At 34.9% G+C, this 24,071-nt stretch overlaps 1 protein-coding gene across 1 annotated transcript in view; it reads left to right on the top strand.

Annotated features, from left to right (window-relative positions):
• The window catches only part of sorbs1 (sorbin and SH3 domain containing 1), a 158,059-nt gene that overhangs the window by 25,399 nt on the left and 108,589 nt on the right, over window positions 1-24,071 (top strand). Inside the window, exons 2-5 of the mRNA XM_030156240.1 lie at window positions 15,325-15,367; window positions 17,193-17,279; window positions 20,242-20,358; window positions 23,338-23,444. Of these exons, the coding sequence (XP_030012100.1) occupies window positions 17,246-17,279; window positions 20,242-20,358; window positions 23,338-23,444 (258 nt within the window). The 5' untranslated portion in view covers window positions 15,325-15,367; window positions 17,193-17,245. The remainder of the gene's footprint in view (window positions 1-15,324; window positions 15,368-17,192; window positions 17,280-20,241; window positions 20,359-23,337; window positions 23,445-24,071) is intronic.

Genomic DNA, 24,071 nt, shown 5'->3' with positions numbered 1-24,071 from the left:
AAATTGGCTCCATCCTTCACTATTTTTAAGCTCCACCCTTTGTCCAAATATGGGCACTAATGATCCCAAAAAACCAAGATGGGGTCTGTAAAAAAGGGCAAAGTCTTTAACCAGCAGTACTCGATGTACTGTCAAATATTTACACACATATATGGTTATGTATTTATTAAGATAAGTTATGCTAATTCCTTAGTTTGCTTAAAGCAGACATAGAATTACTTTTTGCTTTTATTGTTTGGTAGATAAATATGGTTAGCAAATTGCCCCAAACTATTCCTTAAGCTCACAAATTAATGTAAAAAAAAAAAAAAAAAAGTAAATTATAATGAACTTATTTCAGCATTCAAACTTTCCAAACCTTCACTGATTCCAGACTGGCGTTTCATTTCACTATTGTTGGGTGGGTGGATATAGATGTCCTCCCTCCATAGACGTAAACAGTGTTTCCTTGAAATACAATGTTTATAATTAGCACAAGTGCTTTCTATGCATATCATTATATAATATAAAGTTACATAATCATATACTGAGGTGGAGTGTTTTTAACAGGATAGCTGAGTCCCTGTAGGTTTAGTCACCGTCCTCTACATGTGAAGATGCTGGTTTCACAGAGTACCACCTCTGTTTTGGTTCTTGAATGTTTTAGTGGATCCTTACATATATGGTGATGAAAATGTTATGTTCTTGTCCTGTAAATCTGATTTCTTTACCTTTAAGCTCAAAATGACATAAATAGTAGTTAAATAAAAGGTAGAGAGTAGAGAAAGAGTAAATGTCTAATGCTCCAACAGTGGGACTGTGCAGTTTAAGTAGTGGAATGTTTGTTTGTTGATGTCAATTTATTTTCTTAGTTCTTATCATTATTATTATCATTATTATTATTATTATTATTATTATTATTATTATTATTATTAGTAGTAGTAGTAGTAGTAGTAGTAGTAGTAGTAGGGCTGGGTATCATGGCCAATTTCCATATTTGATTCGATTTTGATCCATAAGGTTCTGAATCAATTAATCATGACTCGATTTGATTTGATTCAATATTGATTCGGTTCAGTATTAGTTGATTGATTCAGAGTGATTAAGTGATACCAAAGTACAATTTTGGGTTGTAACCTGATTATTCGACTACCGCAGTCATGTAACACATCAGTACTGGTATCAGTATTGATATTAGAAAGGAAATAAGTATGACATTTCAGCAGTAATTTGCTGAATGTGCTCTTAAATAATGAACAGGACACAAACATGTCCATGTTTCTGCAGTGGCTCAGAACGGACTTCTTCGTCATCTGTATTCTGTTTTATGGCTGGAGGCTTCTACTCACTGGGGGGGTGCGCTCCATGATTGTTGGTTGAAGCGGCGTGGGGCTGGGGGGTGCGCATGCTCCGTGAATGTTGGTTGGGGGGGGGGGGGGGGGTAGCGTAGCGGTGGGACATTGTTGGTCGCTTTTACTCTTCCTCTAACTCCATACTCAGCCATAGGTGATAGTATGGATCCAAGTTATTATTCCAAGAACGACCAGCTTCTGCGACTCGCTGGGCAGCCAGTTCCTTCACACTGTGGGTTGAAGTTTGAGCCGGGAGGACCTCCAGCGGAGGGGTTTTCCCCACCCTTCCTCCACGTCTTTTCCACACCAGAGCCGTCGCGAGTGAGACCAAGTCTTCCTCAGAGGTTCGCAAGACGGAGCCACCTGCGCTTCTGCGTACTCCCGGTCCTGCTCTGAAAAATTTATCTCATCCACTATTAATCGATGATGCAAAATTAAAATGAGATCGATCTAAGATCGATTAAATCAATTTTTTTACCCAGCCCAAAGTAGTAGTAGTAGTACTTACTTACTTTTATGACTTATCTATATATTAAAAGCCAAGTGGCCTCTGTGTGTGTGTGTGTGTATGTGTGTGTGTCCAGGGCTTCACACTAAATCCGTACAGAGCTGACTGCTGCAGTTTGTCATATTTATGTACTTTTGGTTAAGCAAGACAGTAGTGAAAACGGTAAATTGATAGGACAAATATTTTGGGAGATATTAGTAATTTTGGAATACAATAGGCTTACAATCATGTTGCTATGGCCAGAACGCTCTGGCAGTGACTACTGGACAAATGCGGTACAGCATGCACGAATACACAACAGCATAAAATCTACCACATCTAGAACCTGTGGATCCCCACACAAGTTATTTATGTATTGTTGTTACAACTGTTACTGTTATCAATATCAATATTGGTAGTTGAGATAAGGACATGATTTACCTGATTTAAAATTAAATATGTATTCTCTTCTTTTGTATATCTAGCAATGATTTTTTTTTTTCATGTGGAAACATTGTGTTAATTGTAAATAGGGTTAGCCAAAGTAAATCAGAGAGAGAGAGAGAGCCTGTTTTTTCGACTACTGTTTTTATACTCATTATTATTATTAGTTCTTTCTGTTACATGTACATTCGTTGTTGTGCTTCTATTGGAACCTTAATTTTTTGAGGGTTCTGCCTAAGGGATCAATAAAGTTTTATGTATTCTAATCTAGTCTAGTCTAATCTAATCTAATCTAGTGTAGTGTAATCTAATCTAATCTAATCTAATCTAATCTAATATGATATAACATAATATAAATGCTTGGTAAATGTGTGTTAAAATAACCCCCAGGTATTCATGGATTGTAGTTTGTCCAGTGCTCCTGATTTGTTTCCATTTAAATCTCATTGTTAAATACTTTTCTGACATAATGTAAGCAGTGCAGTCGTTCATCCTGAGGTAAACCATGTCCTCATCCATGCTCTTTTCTCCCTGGGGGGGGTATGGTGGTAGTGGTGGTGATGGTGGTGGTGGTGGTGGTGGGGGGGTCTGCTTCATGCGCTGCTCTGCACAGTTGTTGAGTGGGTGCCACATTCCCAGGTGGCATGTGGTGACAGCTCCATCTGGACACGCCTGTTGTCAAAAACAAACAGACCCCCAGCATGGTGAGGTTCAAGGTCAAACCTGGGCCCGGCCCACCCAGACCAGACCCTCAAAGCCCAGCCGGGGGTCTCAGGAGGCTTCAGAGTGAGCTGCGGACGCTTTAGTTTGACAGAGTCCGTCCCCGCTTCGCAGAGTGGGTAAATGACCGCTGCCTTCTGGGAGACGCTCCATTTGGAAAGGTATGTTAGTGACACCCATGAGCATTGGCCGGAGAATTATGGATGTGTGTGGGAGAATGGGAGGCGTAATAGAGCGATCATCTGACCTTTGATGCACATTCCTGATTTTAGGGTTTGGGAACTTTCAGGGAGAATAACATGACATTTATACCAGTGGAAATAGTCTGAGTTTTTGGATTCTGTGATGATAGACTGGACTGATGTTTGTTTGAGATGTTTTGTCACAGTTCATGTATTTTATTAGTTGGATGGTGCTTCTTTGTCTGATTCCTTCTTTTACTTTTATTTACTTGTATTATGAGCCATATTTTGCTTTTTGTAGTCTCAACCTGAACATTTTTGATGATTATATGTCATTTTAATCTAAAAATATGTACTTTAGGCCAATATTTATCTTTCATGCTTGAATTCACTTCCACTCTTAAATAGAAGAATATGTGTGGTATGAATAGTTCTGTTTTTACATTGTAGGCCAATATTTATCTTTATTTACTGCTAGAATTCAGTTATTTCTATCCTTAAATAGTGTGATATAAATATGTGTGGTATGAATAGTTCTGTCCATTTTCACATTTTAGGCCAATTTTTGTCTTTATTTACTGCTATAACTCAATGATTTCTGCTGTTAAATAGTATCATATTAAGTTTGAATAGCCTAGTTCTGACTGTTTTCACATTTAGGCCAATATTTATCTTTATTTACAGCTATAATTCACTTCCACTCTTAAGTAGAAGAATATGTGTGGTATGAATAGTTTTCACATTTTAAGCCAATATTTATCTTTATTTACTGCTATAATTCAGTGGTTTCTGTCCTTAAATAGTGTGGTATAAATATGTGTGGTATGAATAGTTCTATTTTCACATTTTAAGCCAATATTTATCTTTGTTTACTGCTATAATTCAATGATTTCTCCTCTTAAATAGTGTGGTATAAATATGTGTGGTATGAATAGTTTGGTTTTTACATTGTAGGCTAATATTTACCTTTTATTTACTGCTATAATTCAGTTATTTCTGCTGTTAAATAGAGTCATATTTGGTAAGAATAGCCTAGTTCTGGCTGTTTTCACATTTTAGGCCAATATTTATGTTTATTTACAGCTATAATTCAGTTTTTTCTATCCTTAAATATAGTAGTATAAATATGTGTTGTATGAATAGTTCTGTTTTCACATTTTAGGCCAATATTTATCTTTATTTACTGCTATAATTCAATGATTTCTACTGTTAAATAGTATCATATTTGGTAAGAATAGCCTAGTTCTGGCTGTTTTCACATTTTAGTCCAATATTTATCTTTATTTACAGCTATAATTCAGTTATTTCTATCCTTAAATAGTGTGGTATAAATATGTGTAGTATGAATAGTTCTGTTTCCATATTTTAGTCCAGTATTTATCTTTATTTACTGCTATAATTCAGTGATTTCTACTGTTAAATAATGTCATATTTGGTATAAATAGCCTAGTTCTGACTGTTTTCACATTTTAGACCAATATTTATCTTTATTTACTGCTATAATTCAATAATTTCTACTGCTAAATATTATCATATTTGGTATGAATTGCCTAGTTCTGACCGTTTTCACATTTTAGGCCAATATTTGTCTTTATTTACTGCTATAATTCAATGATTTCTACTGTTAAATAGCATCATATATTTGGTATGAATACTTCTGTCCATTTTCACATTTTAGGCCTATTTTTATCTCTATTTACTGCTATAATTCAATCATTTGTACTCTTAAATAGTATTATATGTTTGCTTGGTATGACATATTCTGTCCATTTTTACATTTTAGACCAATATTTCTTGTGTTCACAAGTCTATTTTACAAGTTTTTATTGGCTTTTCTTGCATTTATACATTAATATTCTAGTTACAGGCTTTAAAGAAGAATAATCATTTTAGAGAATGTGTAGTGGTCATCAATTATATTCTTATTTATATCAGAATTTGGACCTCATTTATGATAAAATAGGATTCTTTCCTGTTTCTAGCCTATACCTTGTAACTTCATACCTTATTTTTATTTAAGTGCCGTTTCTTTTGCGTTTCTGTGCTTCAAACCTAAACATCTTCCAGACCTCTGACCTGACTATCTGCTGACCTCTGACCTCTGAGTCACTTCTAGCTCGGATCCGCCTGCTTTTGCCTCAGAGATAAGCTCATGCAGGTAAATTGCAGCTTTACGGCGGGCTAAAGTCTCGTCTTCTGTTGGTGTTTGTCTTGGCTGGATGGACGCTGCCGCTCCTTCTGCTGTTGGACTTTCTGCTCTCGTCTTGACATTTCGCAGTAGATGGATGTCTTTCTTCGCCCGGCTCATCTCTTCCTAAAAAGGCCTGGGGTCGATCTCTGCTTTTGTGTGTTTATACAGCCGAGCCAGCCCTGCATCCCAACATCTTCTCGTTATCTGTGGGTCCCAAATCCTCCTGCATCTCTGTCTTTTCATACTGTAAATTCAGCATCTCAGGGTTCACTCCAGGATACGGCGGAAATAGAGTTGAGATCAGCATGTGCGCTCCTCAGAGGAATGTCTGTTAATGGTTTTGGAAATGAGATCATGGATGCATTGCCTCTCAGGGATGCAGGGGGTCAGGAAGCGACTTGATTTTATTAAAGAGCGAAGGGAAATAAATACACAGGGTTTGAAATGCTCGGGGACGCCTCAGCTCTGAGACTGGAAGACGTTTTAAAAGGTTTTTTTTTTTCGCTTCTCGTTCCCTTGGGACTTGTTTGGAAAGGCTCCCATTTTCCCTCATCCATTTAGGCCTATTTGTGGGGGGTTTCCAGTTGGAACATCAGCCTCCTGCCTGTTCTGCAGGTTGGATAATTTACCGCCATGAGTAAACACAGCACACACTGACCCACGCAAACTATGAAGGGGAAGCGCTCCATATATATCAGAGTAACAACACTTCCATAGACCCTGCTGTAAAAAATGGTGGATTAAATATGGACCTACTTTCTGGTTCTGGAGGGGCCAATAGTTCCAAACACTGAGTGTAACGCCATCGAACCAAGGTTATAATAGTTTTGGATTTTTCATTATGGTTTAGTTTTATTTAGTTTTGACTTTTTTTTCTCTAATTCAGTTAGTTTTAATTAGTTTTATAGCAGGTTTGCTAGTTTTTATTAGTTTTCATTTTCTTCGAAATGCTTAGTTTTAGTTTAGTTTTATTTTTTTCATTTCTTCACTGTCGTATTCAAATAAATCCCAGACAGGACTCTGCTGCTTTTTCCCAACTTTAGTCTCCATGTTTCCAGGTAGAGTGGGGACCAGAAGACGACTGGAAACCACAAGTGACGAGAAGTGACGGACTGTGAAGTGCTGCCATTTAAAATTGCTCAAGCGAAATAAATCAATTTCATATCAATCTGACAATCAATCTGGCGACCCGGCCCCGGATAAGCGGAAGGAAATGGATGGATGGATCAATCTGACATTGACAAAGACGAAAACTATGTTTTAATTAGTTTTGTAAGCACACAATACAGTTTCAGTTAGTTATCGTTTTTTTTCTTTTAATTATAGTTTTTATTTATTGCAGTTAACGAAAATGTTTTTTCAATTCTAGTTTTCGTCATTTCGTTAGTTTTCGTTAACGATAATAACCTTGGTTGGAACACATTCATTTCTATTGCAGCTAATCTAGTAATTCCAGCGCTAAATTAATATATCGTCATCTTCCAATTTATCGAGTGTATTTCCTGTATTAGTGACATTTATGTTGTAAATCCTATTTTTTTTGTTATGTGTTAGCGTTTGTATAAATGTATATCTTAAACAACTGTTCTGTTGGATTGTCAGCTGTAGTCCTATAGTTTGCTAGTTTGACTTGTCCAGCTGTTGAGATTTAACCACAATAACCACAAATTATGGAGTTTTTACGATAAGGTAATGTTAGTACAAATGTTGTTCTCAGTGGGTTGTATTTTAGTTGTTTTGCTGAACCTGGTGGTGTTTGGTTCAGTTTGTCAGCTGAGGTCATGTGATCATTAGGAGGAGAGTTACTGTAGGGCTGAGCTCTGAAAAATAAAAGTTCAGTAAAGTTATTATTCATGAGTCAAAGGAGGAGAAACTTCTATAACTTGGCATTTGTAAGATCTGACTCATCCCATAAGAATTCTGTTGAATTTTGAGTTGGTAATGTTGAGTTTTTAATGAGTTTAATGCTAACATGCTAAGTTAGCCTCTATGCTATCCTGTGGTTAATGCCTTATTGTGTGTGTTATCAGAGCAGAGCTTGGCAGACACACAGTGTTCACAGATAAACACTGTTTTCTGTTTGGACCTCAGCCCTATAATAGTAAAACTTAAAAATAAACTGTCTATCTCCGTACCAGTCCAATTACAGAATGAATGAACTTGCAAAGTTAGCACCACTCACGGAAGTAGCCTACCCAAGCTAACACCAACCTTTCCCCCCAAAATTTAAGTTTTCAAACGAATAAAGTCAGTCCTTTCAGTGGTCAACCCCGCTATTCAGAAGTACAACACACACAACAGTACATACAGTAGTGACACAACAGTTGTGTGTGGTTTATTTGTATATTTACCATGTTCACTGCTGTTCGTCCCATTGAATAACATGGGGGCACTTAGTTAGTTTGGAACTATTCAGGCTTACATGAACCATGTGATCACCGGAGTGACAACATCAAAGCGTGTTGTAACTCTCTTTTTAGGGATCTGGGGGAAGCTAAGACTTTTTTTTGTGATTTTTTTTATTAGAAAGTTTAATGAGCAATTCTTAAACATACAATCTAAACACAAACACACTAAAAATATACATTTACCTGACACATTTATAGATCAGATCTGTGAAAGGAGAGACGAGAACGAAACACAAACAAAAAAGAAAATAATTAATGAACAACACTCAGGGGTCTGCTGCACATTAAATATAAACTCATGATGTAATTTAATTGTTTTGATTAATTTATTGTTTTTCTTTTTCAAATTTTCAACGTTGTTCCAATAAGTTTTGAGATCTGTTATTGTGAATTTGTAGAAGGAGGGTCTATTTTAAGTAGTATTTTGCTAAAATAATGATTTGATTAATTATATATTTTTCATTAGCTGAGATATTTGGATCGGTGACTATAAGAAGAATTTCAAATTTGCTCAGTCAGATATATTTTTTTTAGTCTTTTGGGAAATATATTTTTACCTCCACTGAGGACGGTGGAGGTTATGTTTGCATTGGGTTTATTTGTCTGTCTGTCTGTTAGCAAGGTAACTCAAACAGTTATGGAAGGATTTTGATGAAATTTTCAGGAAATGTGGATTCTGGCACAAAGAACAAATCATTACATTTTGGTGGTGATCCAGGGTGGGGTGGGGGGGTGGACGACTGACCTGCCTTGGTGGAGGTCTGCACTACACTGTTCGAGTGCTTTTTTAGTTTTATAAGTGGAACCAAAAGGAAGTCACATGAAAACAATCAACAAACACATGTTCAATAGTTTCACCCTCAGCCACAGAATGTACAAATGTTACTCATATTGGGGAAATAAAGTAGATATTTGCTTTTGAAGGGTCATATCTGTGCACAGTTTTGAATAGCACATCTTTGATTTTGTTCACAATGATATAGTGATGAGGCAGCAGGAAGATGGAGTTCCAGAGTAAGACTTTAAATACAGGATATAGAAGATTAAAATCAGAATCAACTGGACGTGGATGGATTTAGTCGGCTGAGGTCATGCTTTTTCCACCACGTCAACCCTTAGCCTGTGAGCGAATGCGCTGCTTTGTGAGTATGTTTTGTGTCTTGACTCAATCAGCCTTTTACTAATGGGGACGTCTCCTAAATCAGTGGCTGTGCCGGTGCACAATAGGAGGCCCAGGCAGCAACGCACAGGGAAGTGTTTACCAGCTGTGGACGTTTGTGCTGCCTCTGCATGCTCCACTGATGCAGCTCACATTAACATATGTTTGTTCACCCTCACATCCTCCCCTTCTCCTCCTTAAAGGGGAAACACACATGAAATGGTGACCTCAAATCTCTGCTCCTAACATCTGCCTGAAGAAACGCCGGCATCCAAATCAGGGTCCAGTACCAGTGTGTTTATTAGTGTAATGTGTCAAAGTCATTTTAGTTCAGAGGATACATTCAGTCCAGAATGATCTGCAGTGGACTGGAACAGTTCAATAATAGAAGAAGAATTTAGAAATAATGACAACTACGAATGGTTTTCATTGTTTTAGTGCAAAAAGTGTAATTACAGTTTAAAAATTGTTATATTTACAAACTATCCTTAAGAAAAAACTGTGAATGAGTGAACATTTCTGAAGAAAAATGAGTGAATTTTAACAACGTAATGACTAAGATTATCATATTTATATTTATTTGCAGAACTACTACTAATGATACTATACAAAAGTGATGATAATAATACTAATTATACTACAACCACTACTGCTACTATTATTAATACTACTACTACTATTACTACCTCCTCCTCCTCCTTCTTCTTCTTCTCCTTCTCCTACTTCTACTACTACTAGTACTACCATTAGTACTACTACTACTACCATTACTATTACTACTACTGCTACTACTACTATTACTACTATTAGTGCTACTACTACTACTATTACTATTACTACTACTAATCAAAATTTTCAAATCATCAAAATCAAATAAAAAAATCACTACTACTATACTATTATTACTGCTACTACTATCACTATTTCTATTACTACTACTGCTACTATTACTAGTACCACTACTACTACACTACTACTACTATTACTATAACTATTTATTTTTCTATTACTATTGCTATTACTACAACTGCTACTATTACTATTACTATTTCTATTACTATTACTACTACTACCATCACTATTACTACTACTACTATTACTGTTTCTATTACTACTACTGCTACTATTACTTGTACTACTACTTCTACTCCAACTATTACTACTTTTACTACTACTCCTGCTCTTACTATTACTATTTCTATTACTATTACTACCACTGCTACTATTACTTGTACTACTACTCCTACTACTTTAACTACTACTACTACTATTATTAATGCAACTACTACTATTACTATTACTACTACTACCATTACTATTACTACTACTCCTACTACCACTACTACTACTACTATTGCTACTACTACTACTGCTATTACTGTTATTAATACTACTACTATTACTATTACTATTACAGCTACTATTACTAGTACTACTACTCCTGCTACTACTACTAATAATAATATTAATAACAGAATTGTTTTGTGTTACATTAAAATGATTCCCACTGGAAACAGATTGAGCAGCGTCTAATAGCTTAATTCTACTATTTTTACTTATTAAAAACAGAAAATAAGTCATAAAGGCCTTTTACTTCCTGTAGCTTGGCTAATATTTGAGGAAATACTTGCAATGTTTTAGCCCTTTTTCAACATAAAAGTCCTGTTTCATGTTTTTTGGAGGGTGGATGAATGTGGTTGTTCTAACTGTAGCGGCTGTACACATGCGTTGCCAAAGAGTTCTTTCCACACAATCCTTTTTTTCCTTGTTCACCAGTTTATTCTGGCACACATACAAAAAAAAAACATACGTCAAATGAAAAACCTGCAGTCCATCTTGGGCAGGAAAGAACGACAAAACTGCTGCTATTTTTTTTAACCAACATTGTAAATACAAAGCAAACAAAATACATACCTGGCACACATACAAAAAAAAACCATACGTCAAATGAAAAACCCGCAGTCCGTCTTGGGCTAAAAATAAAAAAAAAAATAAAAATAAAAATCACAGTTAGCTAACTCCACGAACACACACAAAGAACATTGCAATTAAAAAAAAAACATACTCAACCGAAAGCCAATCATGACACCAACACAACGGCACACAACACCCACCCAAATATGACATAAAGAAAACAAAAAAATATAAAATAAAGACAGGACCAACATGCGTGCACTCACCAGGAAAGAACGACAAAACTGCTGCTATCTCCTGGGGTGCACGACCCCAGTTTGAAGGGGTGTGGGGTTCATGTCCCCAAAATAAAATTGGAATTAGCACAACAAAAGTCAGCAATGGCAAGTGGAATCCTGCACTATATACCTTAACTCTGTTACATAACCATTGTAGGAGTATTTTCCCTTCCATCCCCTTTGAAACTACCCCTCTGACTGATATATCGATGTGTTAGATGGTTAATGTGGAAGTGTCAGTGTCAGTGTTGTTGTTGTTGTTGTTGTTTTTACTGTTGTTTCTGCTGGAGCTGAAAACACACATCTGCTCCTCTCAGATCTGTACGCTGGATGATTTTAACACTAATTGAACTGAAACAATAGAAGGTTAGAGGAAAATGTCAGTATTTTATGGAGCTGTGAACGTGAACTAAATTCTTCACAGTAAAAATATCCAGAACTGTTTTATTTTAATGTGCTTCTGTAGCCTTGACGTGTAAAGAACAACGTAATCGCAGCGCTCTCCGATTAACTACGGACCCACATTGTGCTTCGTCTGTCAGTGATCGTTAATAAAATATGTGTGGAGCTCCAGACTTGACTTAAACATACAGTATGTCATCGAGTTCCTCTCCGTTTGGATGCACTGGATCTGTTTTCACGGTGTAACACAACCATGGCTCTGCTGCCACTATTTCATTAGCTGTTAAGTGTGTGGTCTGTGTGGCGGTTTACTCTACATGTACCCAGCGACATCCTTAAAACTCTAAAAATGTGTCGTTTTTTTGGGTGTTCACTGCCTAAAAATATCAGAAAACAACGAGTCGGTGTCAGTTTACTTTGCTGTATTTAACATCCTACAATAATAACCATTTCTAGAATTCATCTGATTGTGTTTAACACTTTTTTCCTGAAATTAAAAGCATAAAAGCTGTGTTGTTTTTTTTTTTATCTCTCTATTGCTAAAAGGAATGGAACAGGCCAGCAGGTGCTTAAAGATTGGAAGGAGGCACTGGATGTAGCTCGAGCTATGATCTAACTCTTTATTATCATTTTGTATTTTTATGTATTTATTTGAAATATCCAGCATGTCATGACATTTAGAAAAAGATCAATGAGATGGGCTTGGTTAGGGTTAAGGGGCTGTAAAATACGCAGGTGTTTTGTGTTATTTTTCTTTAATTTTTAAATATTTTTTTTATTAGCGATATTTAACGAGACAATGTGGACAGAAAAACAACATATAAACAAAGGGAAAATCAAACAAATAAACAAACCAAAAACAGGAGGATAATAAATGTAAAGAGCAACTAAACCAGTGTTTTTCAACCTTGGGATCGGGACCCCACATGGGGTCACCTGGAATTCAAATGGGGTCGACTAAAATTTCTAGTAATTAGTTTAAAAAAACAACAACTTACTCATAAAAAATATATGTTGAGTTGAGAGAGACAATCCCAATCCATAAAAGACAAACTGTGAGTGTGAAACTGCAGCACTGTGGTTCTGTTTATGTGTCAAATGTTCATTGTGGTCAGTTTCAGATGCTGCAGCTCTTTCATAATTCATAGTTTCAGTTCTTGTTTGTTCAGTATTAATTATCAGGCTTGTAAATCACAGCTGGACTGACTGTACATATCCTGACCAAGGAAAATCAAATTCTCCGTTTGTGCAGTAATCTACAACTGGATTTACTGCCTCCGTCCACAATAATATACATTATATAGACTAAATATCGTTTAAAATTGACATTTATTTGAAACACAGTATAGCAAACTATTACATGATCAAAAACAAATTAATTTTAGCAAAAAAAATGTCTCTGTTTTGAATGTCTGGGGTTGCCAGAAATTTGTGATGTTAAAATGGGGTCATGAGCCAAAAAAGGTTGGAAACCACTGAAGTAAACAATACAGCTTGATTAGGGGCGATAGGGAAAAAGGGGAAGAGGGGAGTGTGAATGAAAGAGAGGAGGAGAGAGGGGGGAGTGAGGGGGAGAAGAGTAATTGTTGTAATAACACAAAAATATATAATAATAATAATACCAGTAGTCTAATTTGCTAGCATTATTTTAGCAGCGGAGGCAGACACAATACAACAATGAGTTAAATAATGTAATATTTGTAATGATGTATTTGTATCAGTTACTGTCAGTTTTAGTTTACATGAATTCATTTAAATTAATATGGCTATGGGGGTGGTGGTCTTTTATCTTTTATTGTTTTAGGTATGACTGTCAATTGTAACAATGCACTTATGTATGTGTATATGTGTGTACATGTGCTTAGACGTATATCTATTCTTATTTATTTTTGTGAGTTATATCTAGATTAATGGGTTGGCACGTGTTTGTGTGTATGTATGTTTGAATTTTCTGTCTGCAGTGACAGACATGTATTGATTTGCACCTGCTACCCACTAAAAAAAAAAGATTAAAAAAAGATTAAAAAAAAAAAAAAAGCTGTGTTTTTTACATATTTATCTTTTTTTGAGCAGTGTAACAGTACATACAAAGACACAAAATTACAGTGCATTCATTATATATTGCCTTTTCAAAAAATTCATGGGAAGGAATGCTTCTTGGAGCAAAAAAGAGTTTGTTCGAGGTGCTCTTTGGATCATAAAGTAAATATCAAACTGGAAAAAAAATCCAAGGCACTCTGTTTAAACATTAAAATGCCTTTATTAACATGGCACCGTCATATCTAGACCCAAAAAACACTTCTACACATTTTGGCTTCAAGCCTTCATTAGGAACTCAAGAAGTCAAGATAAAAAAAGATTAAAAAAAAAAAAAAAAAAGCTGTATTTTTTACATATAAGACAACAATTGAACACAGGTTTTTTTTTTTTTTTTTTTTTTTTTTTATTTATTTATTTATCTTTTTTTGAGCAGTGTAACAGTACATACAAAGGAACACAAGTGCAGTGCATTCATTATATATTGTCTTTTATATCACCCCCCCCCCCATGCCTAAACCAACCCCTAGGGCAACAGCAGGAGCAAGAACATTATAGCATAGTGTCTGTGCAGTAGAAAATCAAATAAGTACAAGCAGTAATAAAATCTGTGATGTTCAAAAATATTAACTGAGCCAACAGGAACAGAAGAGAATAAAAATAAATAAATAAAGAAAAATAAATTATTATTATTAATAATAATAATAATAATAATAATAATAATAATAATAATAATAATAATAATAATAATAATAATAATAATAATAAAAGACATAGCTTGTAGATACATGTGCCCACTCAAACACAGTTTTAAGTCAATGTTTCCCTCAGTTCAGTTTATCGGTGTCTTCTGCAGCATTAACAGTGTTATTTTTTACTTTTGCGGGTATTTAAAGGTCATAAAAGTCACTTCATTTGCTCTTAAAACGTGCAGATACCCTGTGTGACCTGTACATTAGTCGATCAGTGCTCACGCTCATTCATTATAAAATACAGCGCGTGTTGGAAGGTGACACTGCAGCAGCGACTGGCCTAAAGTTACCCTCAACTTCATCTAATTTCATCTTTTATCAGCTGTAAAGTCAGTGGCTTTATGTAAGGTGTCTGCAGTTTTTCCGTAGATGACATCACTGAGTGCATTTATATACACATTAATCTTCCACTTATTGTTTACATCGAAGGGTTTTCCCACTAAGACACGTCTCAGATGTTGATGTTCCTCCGCTTTTATGAGGATTCTTTGGAATCTGCAGGTTTTCGTGCAGGTTCAGACCTAGAATCTCCTGTTTACAGTCAAATGAAGTCCAGACAAAGATCCTTTTCTGATGAAGATGTATGACTCTGAGAAAAAAAAAAAAAGCTGACCTTTTCAAGACGATGTTTAGGACTGAATGAGAGAGGTTGTTTTCGCACAGTGGAAAACCTATTTTTAGGGGTAAGCACAGCTGCCTGCAAACAGGAAGATCAGTGGAATATGCATTTTCATTAGACATGTGAGCATTTTTGTCTTTTTAGGAATATGGGGAAAAAACTGGAATGTTTTGCAAGGTTTTATTAAATATTAGTGCGTCTTAATAAATGTTAAAACAGACAATGTAGTTTACTTTATTCTTTGTGCTTCAGGAAATCATGAGTATTGACTGAAATTTGACCTTTTATTACATTTGCTGTATTGACTGACCACAGAAACCCTTCATTTACTGCAGATTTCAGCTCCTTTTTATTCATTTCACGTCTCTAAATGTATGTTTTCATTGTATTTTCTGTGCAGGGCTCTCCAGCAGAGGGCAGCCTCAGACCGAACGCTACTCCCAGTAAGTCTGAGCTCATCCAACCATCCACTGAAGCCTATTTGTGTTGTTTTATTGTCTTGTAATTATGTCTCTGGTGACTGCTTGAACATTCTCAGTCTGTAACAGAGTGGAAAAATTCATTTTCTTTCACGACCACATTCAGCCTTATCTGATCTCAAGTGGGTCAGAGCAATAAAATAACATAATAACCTTTAAATAATGACAACTCCAAACTTTCTCTCTATTTTAGTGCAAAAAATAACTTTAAATTATGAAAATGTTTATATTCACAAACTGTCCAAATAAAAAGATGTGAATAACCTGAAAAAAATGTAAAAAAGTGAAATTTCTTAAGGAAAATAAGTGCAATTTTAACAATATTATGCCTTAACTTATCATTTCTACATGTGCATTAAAGATCAAATCTACAAAGGCACGAAACATTTAGTGACAGGCAAAACATATTGTTAAAATTGCATTGAATTTGCTTTAGACCAGGGGTCTCAAACATGTGTCCCGGGGGCTAAATGCGGCCCACCAGAGGTTCCAATCCGGCCCATAGGATGAATTTGCAATGTGCAAAAATTCCACAGACAAGATGTGGAACTAATTTTAGTTCAGGTTCCACATACAGACCGATATGATCTGCAGTCAAATAATAACAGCTGAATAACCTACAAAAAATAATGACTCCATATTTACCTCGGCCAGGGGGTATTGTGATCGCTTTGCTTTGTGTATTTGCGTGTTTGTTTGTTTGTTTGTTAGCAGGAAAACTCAAAAAGTTATGGACGGATTTTCATGAAATTTTCAGGAAATGTTGATACTGGCACTAGGAACAAATGATTAAATTTTGGTGGTGATGGGGGGTGGACAGATATGTCTTGGCGGAGGTCTGCGCTCTCAGAGTGTTTGTCTTGTTTCTTCTCGATTTGATGTAAAAAAAAAAATAATAATAATAATACATTATGCCTATAAATAATGACAACTTCCAATTTTGGTCTGTTATAGTGCAAAAAATAACATTAAATTATGAAAATATTTACATTTACAAACTATCCTGTAACAGTAAAATGTGAATAACCTGAACAAATATGAACAACTGAAGAAAATTCATCACAATTTTAACAATTTTCTGCCTGTTCAGTGTTTAGTGTCTTTGTAGATCCAATCCATAATGCCCATGTAGAAATGATAAGTTGAGGCAGAATATTGATAACAAAAAAGAAATTTCAGTTTTTTCATGTTATTCACATCTTTTTTGTTTGGATAGTTTATAAACGTAAGTATTTTCATAATTTAATGGGGGTTTTTTGCACTAAAATGAAACCAGAAATTTGCAGTTGTCATTATTTATAAGTTATTATTCTATTATTTGACTGGTCCGACCCACTTGAGATCAAATCGGGCTGAATGTGACCCCTGAAAGAACATGAGTTTGAGACCCCCTGCTTTAAACATTTCAGGTTGTTCATATTTGTTAAAGGATAGTTTGTTAATGTAAATATTTTCATAATTATTAATGTTAGTTTTTTGTACTTGTCATCATTTATCGGCATAGTGCAATATTATTTTTTTCACATTAAACAAAGAAGAAAATTTGGAGTCATAATTTTTAGGTTATTATTCTATTATTTTACTTTAGATCATATTGGTCTGTATGTGGAGCCTAAAATAAAACCAGTTTAACACCATTAACTGTGAATATCCTCAGTGTAATTTTTGCACTTTGTAAATTCGTCCTGCATGTTTGACCCCCTGGTCTGTAACAAACACATAAATGACACCTGAAGTGTATTTAATCCCATATAACCTTTAATAATCTGCTGTTCTGTGCACGTTTCAGTCCCGTCGGGTCGTCGATCCGTCTGCTCTGTGAAGATCACCCCTCTGTCCACCATGAAAGGCTCTCCTGACCTGATTCCTGCAGCAGGTGACGTCTTCCTCGGCTTCATTAAACTTTCAGCAGCTACAACTGTGAGACACCTCATACGCACAAGGAAAACTTAGAAGGATGCTTTGAAAACTCACTTGTTAACAATGTGGTGTCACTTTAACAAATTGTGTGAAGAACCAAGAAGAAAAGAGCAGGACGAGCTGCAATTTAACTAGTACTTTTACACATAAGTATGAGTTAGAGCTACTTTCATTTTCTGCTCCAGTTCATTACAGTTGTTCTGTGTCTTTTCTAAATGTGTTGATTTAGAAACTGACGGATTAGGTTTTACTTTACATATTGACAAAATGCTTCTCCAGATTAAAAAATCATTGGTAAAAACAACAGAATATGAGAATAAACAGACAGGACAGAAAAAGACAAGTATCCAAACAGATCCAATAAAATACAAGTTTATAGATCTGTCATAGTGTTTATCCATAATCATTTATTTAGCGAATCACAATCACAATACTTTATTAATCCCAAGGGGAAATTTTTGTGTTTTACAGTCGCTTCATTCAAGAATAATAAAAAGTAGTAGGAAAGAAATTATCAATATGATATATATATATATATATATATATATATATATATATATATATATATATATATATATATATATATATATATATATATGTATATATATGTATATATACATATATATATATATATATATATATATATATATATATATATATATATATGTATATATATGTATACATATGTATATATATATATATGTATATATATATGTGTATATATATATATATATAGAGAGAGAGAGAGAGAGATTAATATACACACACACACACCAAATACACATATTAAAACACTCTATTATATAATCTATAAAAAATAAAATGAAAAAATAAAAATAAATAAATCGAATGAAAAAATAAATAAATACAAATAATACAAACAAACAAAACAAAACAACAAAATAAAAACACTCTATTCAGACTTTTTTTAGCCAGGAAAAATCCCACTGATAGATAGATAGATAGATAGATAGATAGATAGATAGATAGATAGATAGATAGATAGATAGATAGATAGATAGATAGATAGATAGATAGATAGATAGATAGATAGATAGATAGATAGATAGATAGATAGATAGATAGACAGACACACACACAGTATATACACACCAAATATACATGTCAAGACATATAATCAGCAATTTGTACAATATGTATTACAGATGTATTATATTGTGATAAATATTGTTTTGTTTAAATTGTTTTCTTTGCTTCCAAAATACCACAGAGATGGTTTTGACTTAATTTCTCTCAACATTAATTCTGGTTTCTATTATCCATCCCAATATAAAACTATATTATAACATTAGTCATTAGTATTTTGTATCCCAGACCTCTGTTAGAGAAGAAACACCTGAATTCAACGTGTCCACATACTTTTGTCCATATGGTATTTGCTGAACTGCTTTAATGTGAAGGAACTGAACTGCAGGTGTAACTCTTTGCAGCATCTGTCGTAGGTGAAAAACCCTCCCAACACTTTTATAAAGTAGTTGAAATGAGCTCAACCTTAACCCTTTCATGCACAGTGGTCACTCCAGTGGACATCTGTTCTCCGGCTGTTCTCTGGTATATTCATGGGTTTTGTTGTTTTAGTTCCATATCAGCCAACACAGTAGACACTTTTGCACCATCCCATAATAATGCACTGACATTCATGCCATTACTGTAACTGTGCTGTTCTAGATACACCTGATCTGCACTAACATGTTTGAGTGTAAATCAATTGCTGATAGAAACTGGGAATATGATAAAATGTGAGAAAACTTCAGATTAGCTGCGTTAAAAATGTTTTGATTTTATAGTTTTCACACACTTTCTGATATTGCATTCTTTGCTTCAAAAATTAAACATACAGTGTCCAGCACAATGGACATTTTGGAGCTCCATGAAAAATTATGAAGGTAGATTTGTTTCTTTATTGCTTTAACCAAAAAAAAAAAAAAAATATATATATATATATATATATATATATATATATATATATATATATATATATATATATATATATATATATATATATATATTTTTTTTTTTTTTTTTTTTTTTTTTTTTCAATTTAAAAAAAATTTCAATTAAAAAAAAATTCACTTCAAGAAAAAAAACCTTAGTCAATCAAAGAAAAAAAAAAAGTTCAAATGCAATTTTTTGGATCTCAATTTTTTTTTGCATTCATCTCATTTTGTTATTTTTAATTATATTTCTAATGATTTTATTGAATATTTTACAGTTAAATCACCCAAACTTGCTTTATTTGACTTTTTTTCTAGTAGTGGAATGAATCACAGTACATTTACTATGCTACAAGTACAAACCACAAACAAATATATTGAAGCAAAAAAAAAAATAATTCACTTCACTCAAAACAAGATAAAAACCTTTTCAATCAAAGAAAAAAGTGTTCAAATGTAATTTTTTGGATCTTAAATATATATTTTTTGCATTCAACACTTTTTTTTCTTTGATTGAAAAGGTTTTTTTTTTTTTTTTTTTGCCAATTTTTTTTGAATAAAAAATATTTTATGGTTAGAGCAATAAAGAAACAAATCTACCTTCATAAAAAATAGGTTCAATAAAAAAATTTAAGCGCGCTGTTTTTTCATGCCTAAAGAAGAATAAAAACACTCAGTAAAAAAATCTGGATTAAGTTTTCTCATAATTTATGCATGAAAGGGTTAAACGTGTTCAGTAATAAAAGGAACACAGACGTGCAGCTGCTCCACTTCCACCTCTGACATAGTAATTAGTTTTACGGGACAGTCGGATATTAATTTGACGACCTGGTTTTGACGCCACAGCAGCTCTATTTTGGTCATTTGGGCCATGAGGTGGTAGCGGTATCTTCTCAGTAGCAGGAGTGTGTTCTGAAGGATGAGGATCTGTGGAAGTGAGACCCCCTGTGTGAACTCTTCCAGATCTGGACCCCAGTCGAGTCTGCAAAGGCAAAGGGGTGGTGACGCTGAGGGCCACGCTGGTCCACATCGATGACGAGGGCTGCATCAGCGAGGGGCCGAATGTCATGAGCACGCCCAGTAAGTCCCAGCCTCACCACCGCACATTCACACCACCTTTAATTCAGCTCCGGTTAAGTCTGAAATCACTGTCGACCCTCTTTGCTCCTTTTGTCACGATACTGATGAAACATGAGCTCATCCTGTGACGCACCGCTCTCCATGGTGCTAGGAATTTATGTTTGTTGGTTTTGTTCATTTCCTGTTTTATTTTGGTGAGGGGTTTTGTTCGTCTGTGTGCACTGTGTCTTTTCTACGTCCTCTCTGATCCCCTCGGTCGTCTTCACCTGGGCTCATCACCTCCACCCTGTACATCCCCTCTTCTCCTCATGTCTGGTGTCAGTGCATCTTCCATGCTTTGCCAAGACAAGCTCTCCTTCCACATTCCTCTGTGCTGCTACGCTTTGTACGTTTATTGAATCCACATTTGCGAAGATCTTTTTGTTATATTTTTTGATTCCTCAACTGAGAAGATTTTTGTGTTAATTTTTGAAACCACGTTGTTGAGCCGCATTATGTAATAAAAGTTCAAAATGTAATAAGAATGTCACGTCATCTTGTAATAAAGCCGCATTATGTAATAAACTGACGCATTTTGTAATAAACTACATCAATGCATTATGTAGTCAATTTTTTCACATTATGTAGTAAGTTATTACAATTTGAGAAATTTATTACAAAATGCACTTGACACATTTTTATTTAAAAAAATGTCATAAAATAGTTCATGATGTAATAACAATCCAAATTAATATAATTTCAGAGCAATTTAGAAGGAATTAGTCACAGGAGCTGCAGGTAATGGAATCAGAACTTTAACCACACAGTTTACAGATGAATTCAGCACATTGTTATTCTATTGCCGTGTCAGTTGTGTCTGATACAGTATCTTATGATCTTGGAAAAATGTTCCCTGACAACCTAACCCTAACCCTCAGATTGAACAGCAAACATTTATTGTGCGTTTTATCGATTTATGTCACAGAGATCAGCTCCAGTCCATTTTCCTGAAAATAAAAATGTGTCCAGTGCATTTTTTAATACATTTCTCAAATTGTAATAACTTACCACATAATGTAAAAAAATTGACTACATAATGCGTTGAGGTAGTTTATTACAAAATGTGTCAGTTTATTACATAATGTGGCTTTATTACAAGATGACGTGACATTTTTATTACATTTTGAACTTTTATTACATTAATGAGAATTTATTACATAATGCGGCTCAACACACCGCTCTCCATGGTGCTAGGAATTTATGTTTATTAGTTTTGTTTATTTCCTGTTTTATTTTGGTGAGGGGTTTTGTTTGTCTGTGTGCACTGTGTCTTTTCTACGTCCTCTCTGATCCCCTCGGTCGTCTTCACCTGGGCTCATCACCTCCACCCTGTACATCCCCTCTTCTCCTCATGTCTGGTGTCAGTGCATCTTCCATGCTTTGCCAAGACAAGCTCTCCTTCCACATTCCCCTGTGCTGCTACGCTTTGTACGTTTATTGAATCCACATTTGCGAAGATCTTTTCGTTATATTTTTTGATTCCTCAACTGAGAAGATTTTTGTGTTAATTTTTGAAACCACGTTGTTGAGCCTCATTATGTAATAAAAGTTCAACATGTAATAAGAATGTCACGTCATCTTGTAATAAAGCCGCATTATGTAATAAACTGACGCATTTTGTAATAAACTACCTCAATGCATTATGTAGTCAATTTTTTCGTGTTATGTAGTAAGTTATTACAATTTGAGAAATTTATTACAAAATGCACTTGACACATTTTTATTTTCAGGAAAATGTAATGTGCTAAATTAATCTTGAAACTGTGTGGTTAAAGTTCTGATTCCATTACCTGTAGCTCCTGTGACTAATTTCTTTTAAATTACTCTGAAATTATATTAATTTGGATTGTTATTACATAATGAACCATGTTATTACATTTTTTTTAAAATAAAAATAATTACTGTTATGTATTATTGAAAACAGTATGTATATGTATGAACTCAAGTCAATATAAATGCATAATTAACCTCCTCAGACTCAGCTGTGGGTTTTCTGTCCACATTTATGGACAAGAGTTTCACAACTTTACACAAAAAAAGAAAAGAAAACTGTCCACCACAAAGGACATTCCATAAAAACTTTAAAAACTGCATCTGAGAAAAATGTTGCATCATGATGTTTCCAAATATAGGTACTGATTTAATTAAAAACAAAAGCTGGTACTTTGCTGACATTTCCTGGGTCTTAGGACGTTAAAGATCAGTGTCACAGCAACAACATAAATAACATTTTTTTTCTATAATTGTAAATAAATTCAGACAGTAAGGGGTTAATATTTGCATGGCTGTGTTGAAAGGAGGACGCTGATGTAGAATTTGTGCAGTAGATGTGAATGTTTCTGTAATTTTATCAGGCTCTTTAGTTGTAAAAATTCTTGACATGCCTCATCCACTTGTGTTTTGATGCTGTGTATTATATAACCCGTCACGTTTTGAGGCGTATGGGCCGAGCAGTGATAAAGCGCTGGTGATCGCTCATATTTTCATGCGTAAATCAAAGAGGCCTTTTGTTGTGGCCGGCCCACACTGCTCTTTGGGGTGGGGGGGGCTCGACCGTGGGCCGTGGGTTTGTTACGAAGACCACATTGGAGCCGGACTGGAGAGCGGCCAAGGCTTTCTGGGAGATGCTTTAATTGTTGTGGAGCCTGAATATAAAGGCCAGTGGAACAAACAGGCCTTGCAGCTCGTTGAATGGACGCTTTGTCCTGATGACAAAGTTCACAGATTGTGGGAGATTCTTTTTTTTTTCCTTCCTGGGGAGATATTAACATTTCTGTGTATGAAAACCACTGAGGGAAGCCTTCACACCCTGCATCATGAAGTCCAGATTTATTGGAGCTGATGAGCGGTCATGGTTTTTCTCCTCTGTACCTTTTAGTGTCATTCTAGTGCTTTTACACTGACACAGCTCTGGACTCTTTTTTTTTTTTCTGTTTGTAGGCGGATGGACGGGGCAGATTAATGGAGACGGCTCTAAAGCGGGATTGGCCGAAGGAGGCAGCAACAGCACAGCTGATTTACCGCCTGTAAACAACTTCCAGTGCCAGGTACGTTCACTTCGACCCCAAAGCACCAGTGGAACACACAAGAACACAGCCAGTCACTGTAACTCCACCTTATAGTTATAGTTACACACTACTCTATTTTACACACACACTGTATGTATATATTTCCTTAAGTATCACATTGGTATTATTTAGTTGCTTTCTGTTCCGTTGGTCCGTACAGAACTGGGTCAAAGGGCTTTAGTTTACACTGCACCGTATGAAAGGAGTCAGCTGCAGAAACGCTGGAAACAGACTTAATAGTTCATTTTTTTGAGAGTTCTGGACTCACTATTCTCTACTCACTACTGACTTCACTGTTTATTGTCAAATGTGTGTGTGTGTGTGTGTGTGTGTGTGTGTGTGTGTGTTATATGTGTTTTAACTGTGGGACCTTGTGTGTGTTGTATTTGCTGCTGCCTGTCTTGGACCAGGCTTTGGTTTTAATCTCAGTGGAATTCTTCCTGGTTAAAAAAGTCTTAATAGTGTTTTTTGTTTTCTGTTTTTATTTGTATTTATTTTGTTATTTTTAAATGTATTTATTTTTATTTTTTAATTTTTTTTAGATTATGTAATAGAGTGTTTTAATACGTGTGTTTGGTGTGTGTGTGTATATTAATATCTCTATCT

The sequence above is a fragment of the Sphaeramia orbicularis genome, chromosome 15 (genome assembly GCF_902148855.1).
Source record: "Sphaeramia orbicularis chromosome 15, fSphaOr1.1, whole genome shotgun sequence".
Taxonomy (NCBI): domain Eukaryota; kingdom Metazoa; phylum Chordata; class Actinopteri; order Kurtiformes; family Apogonidae; genus Sphaeramia; species Sphaeramia orbicularis.
This window is presented reverse-complemented; position numbering and strand designations above follow the sequence as displayed.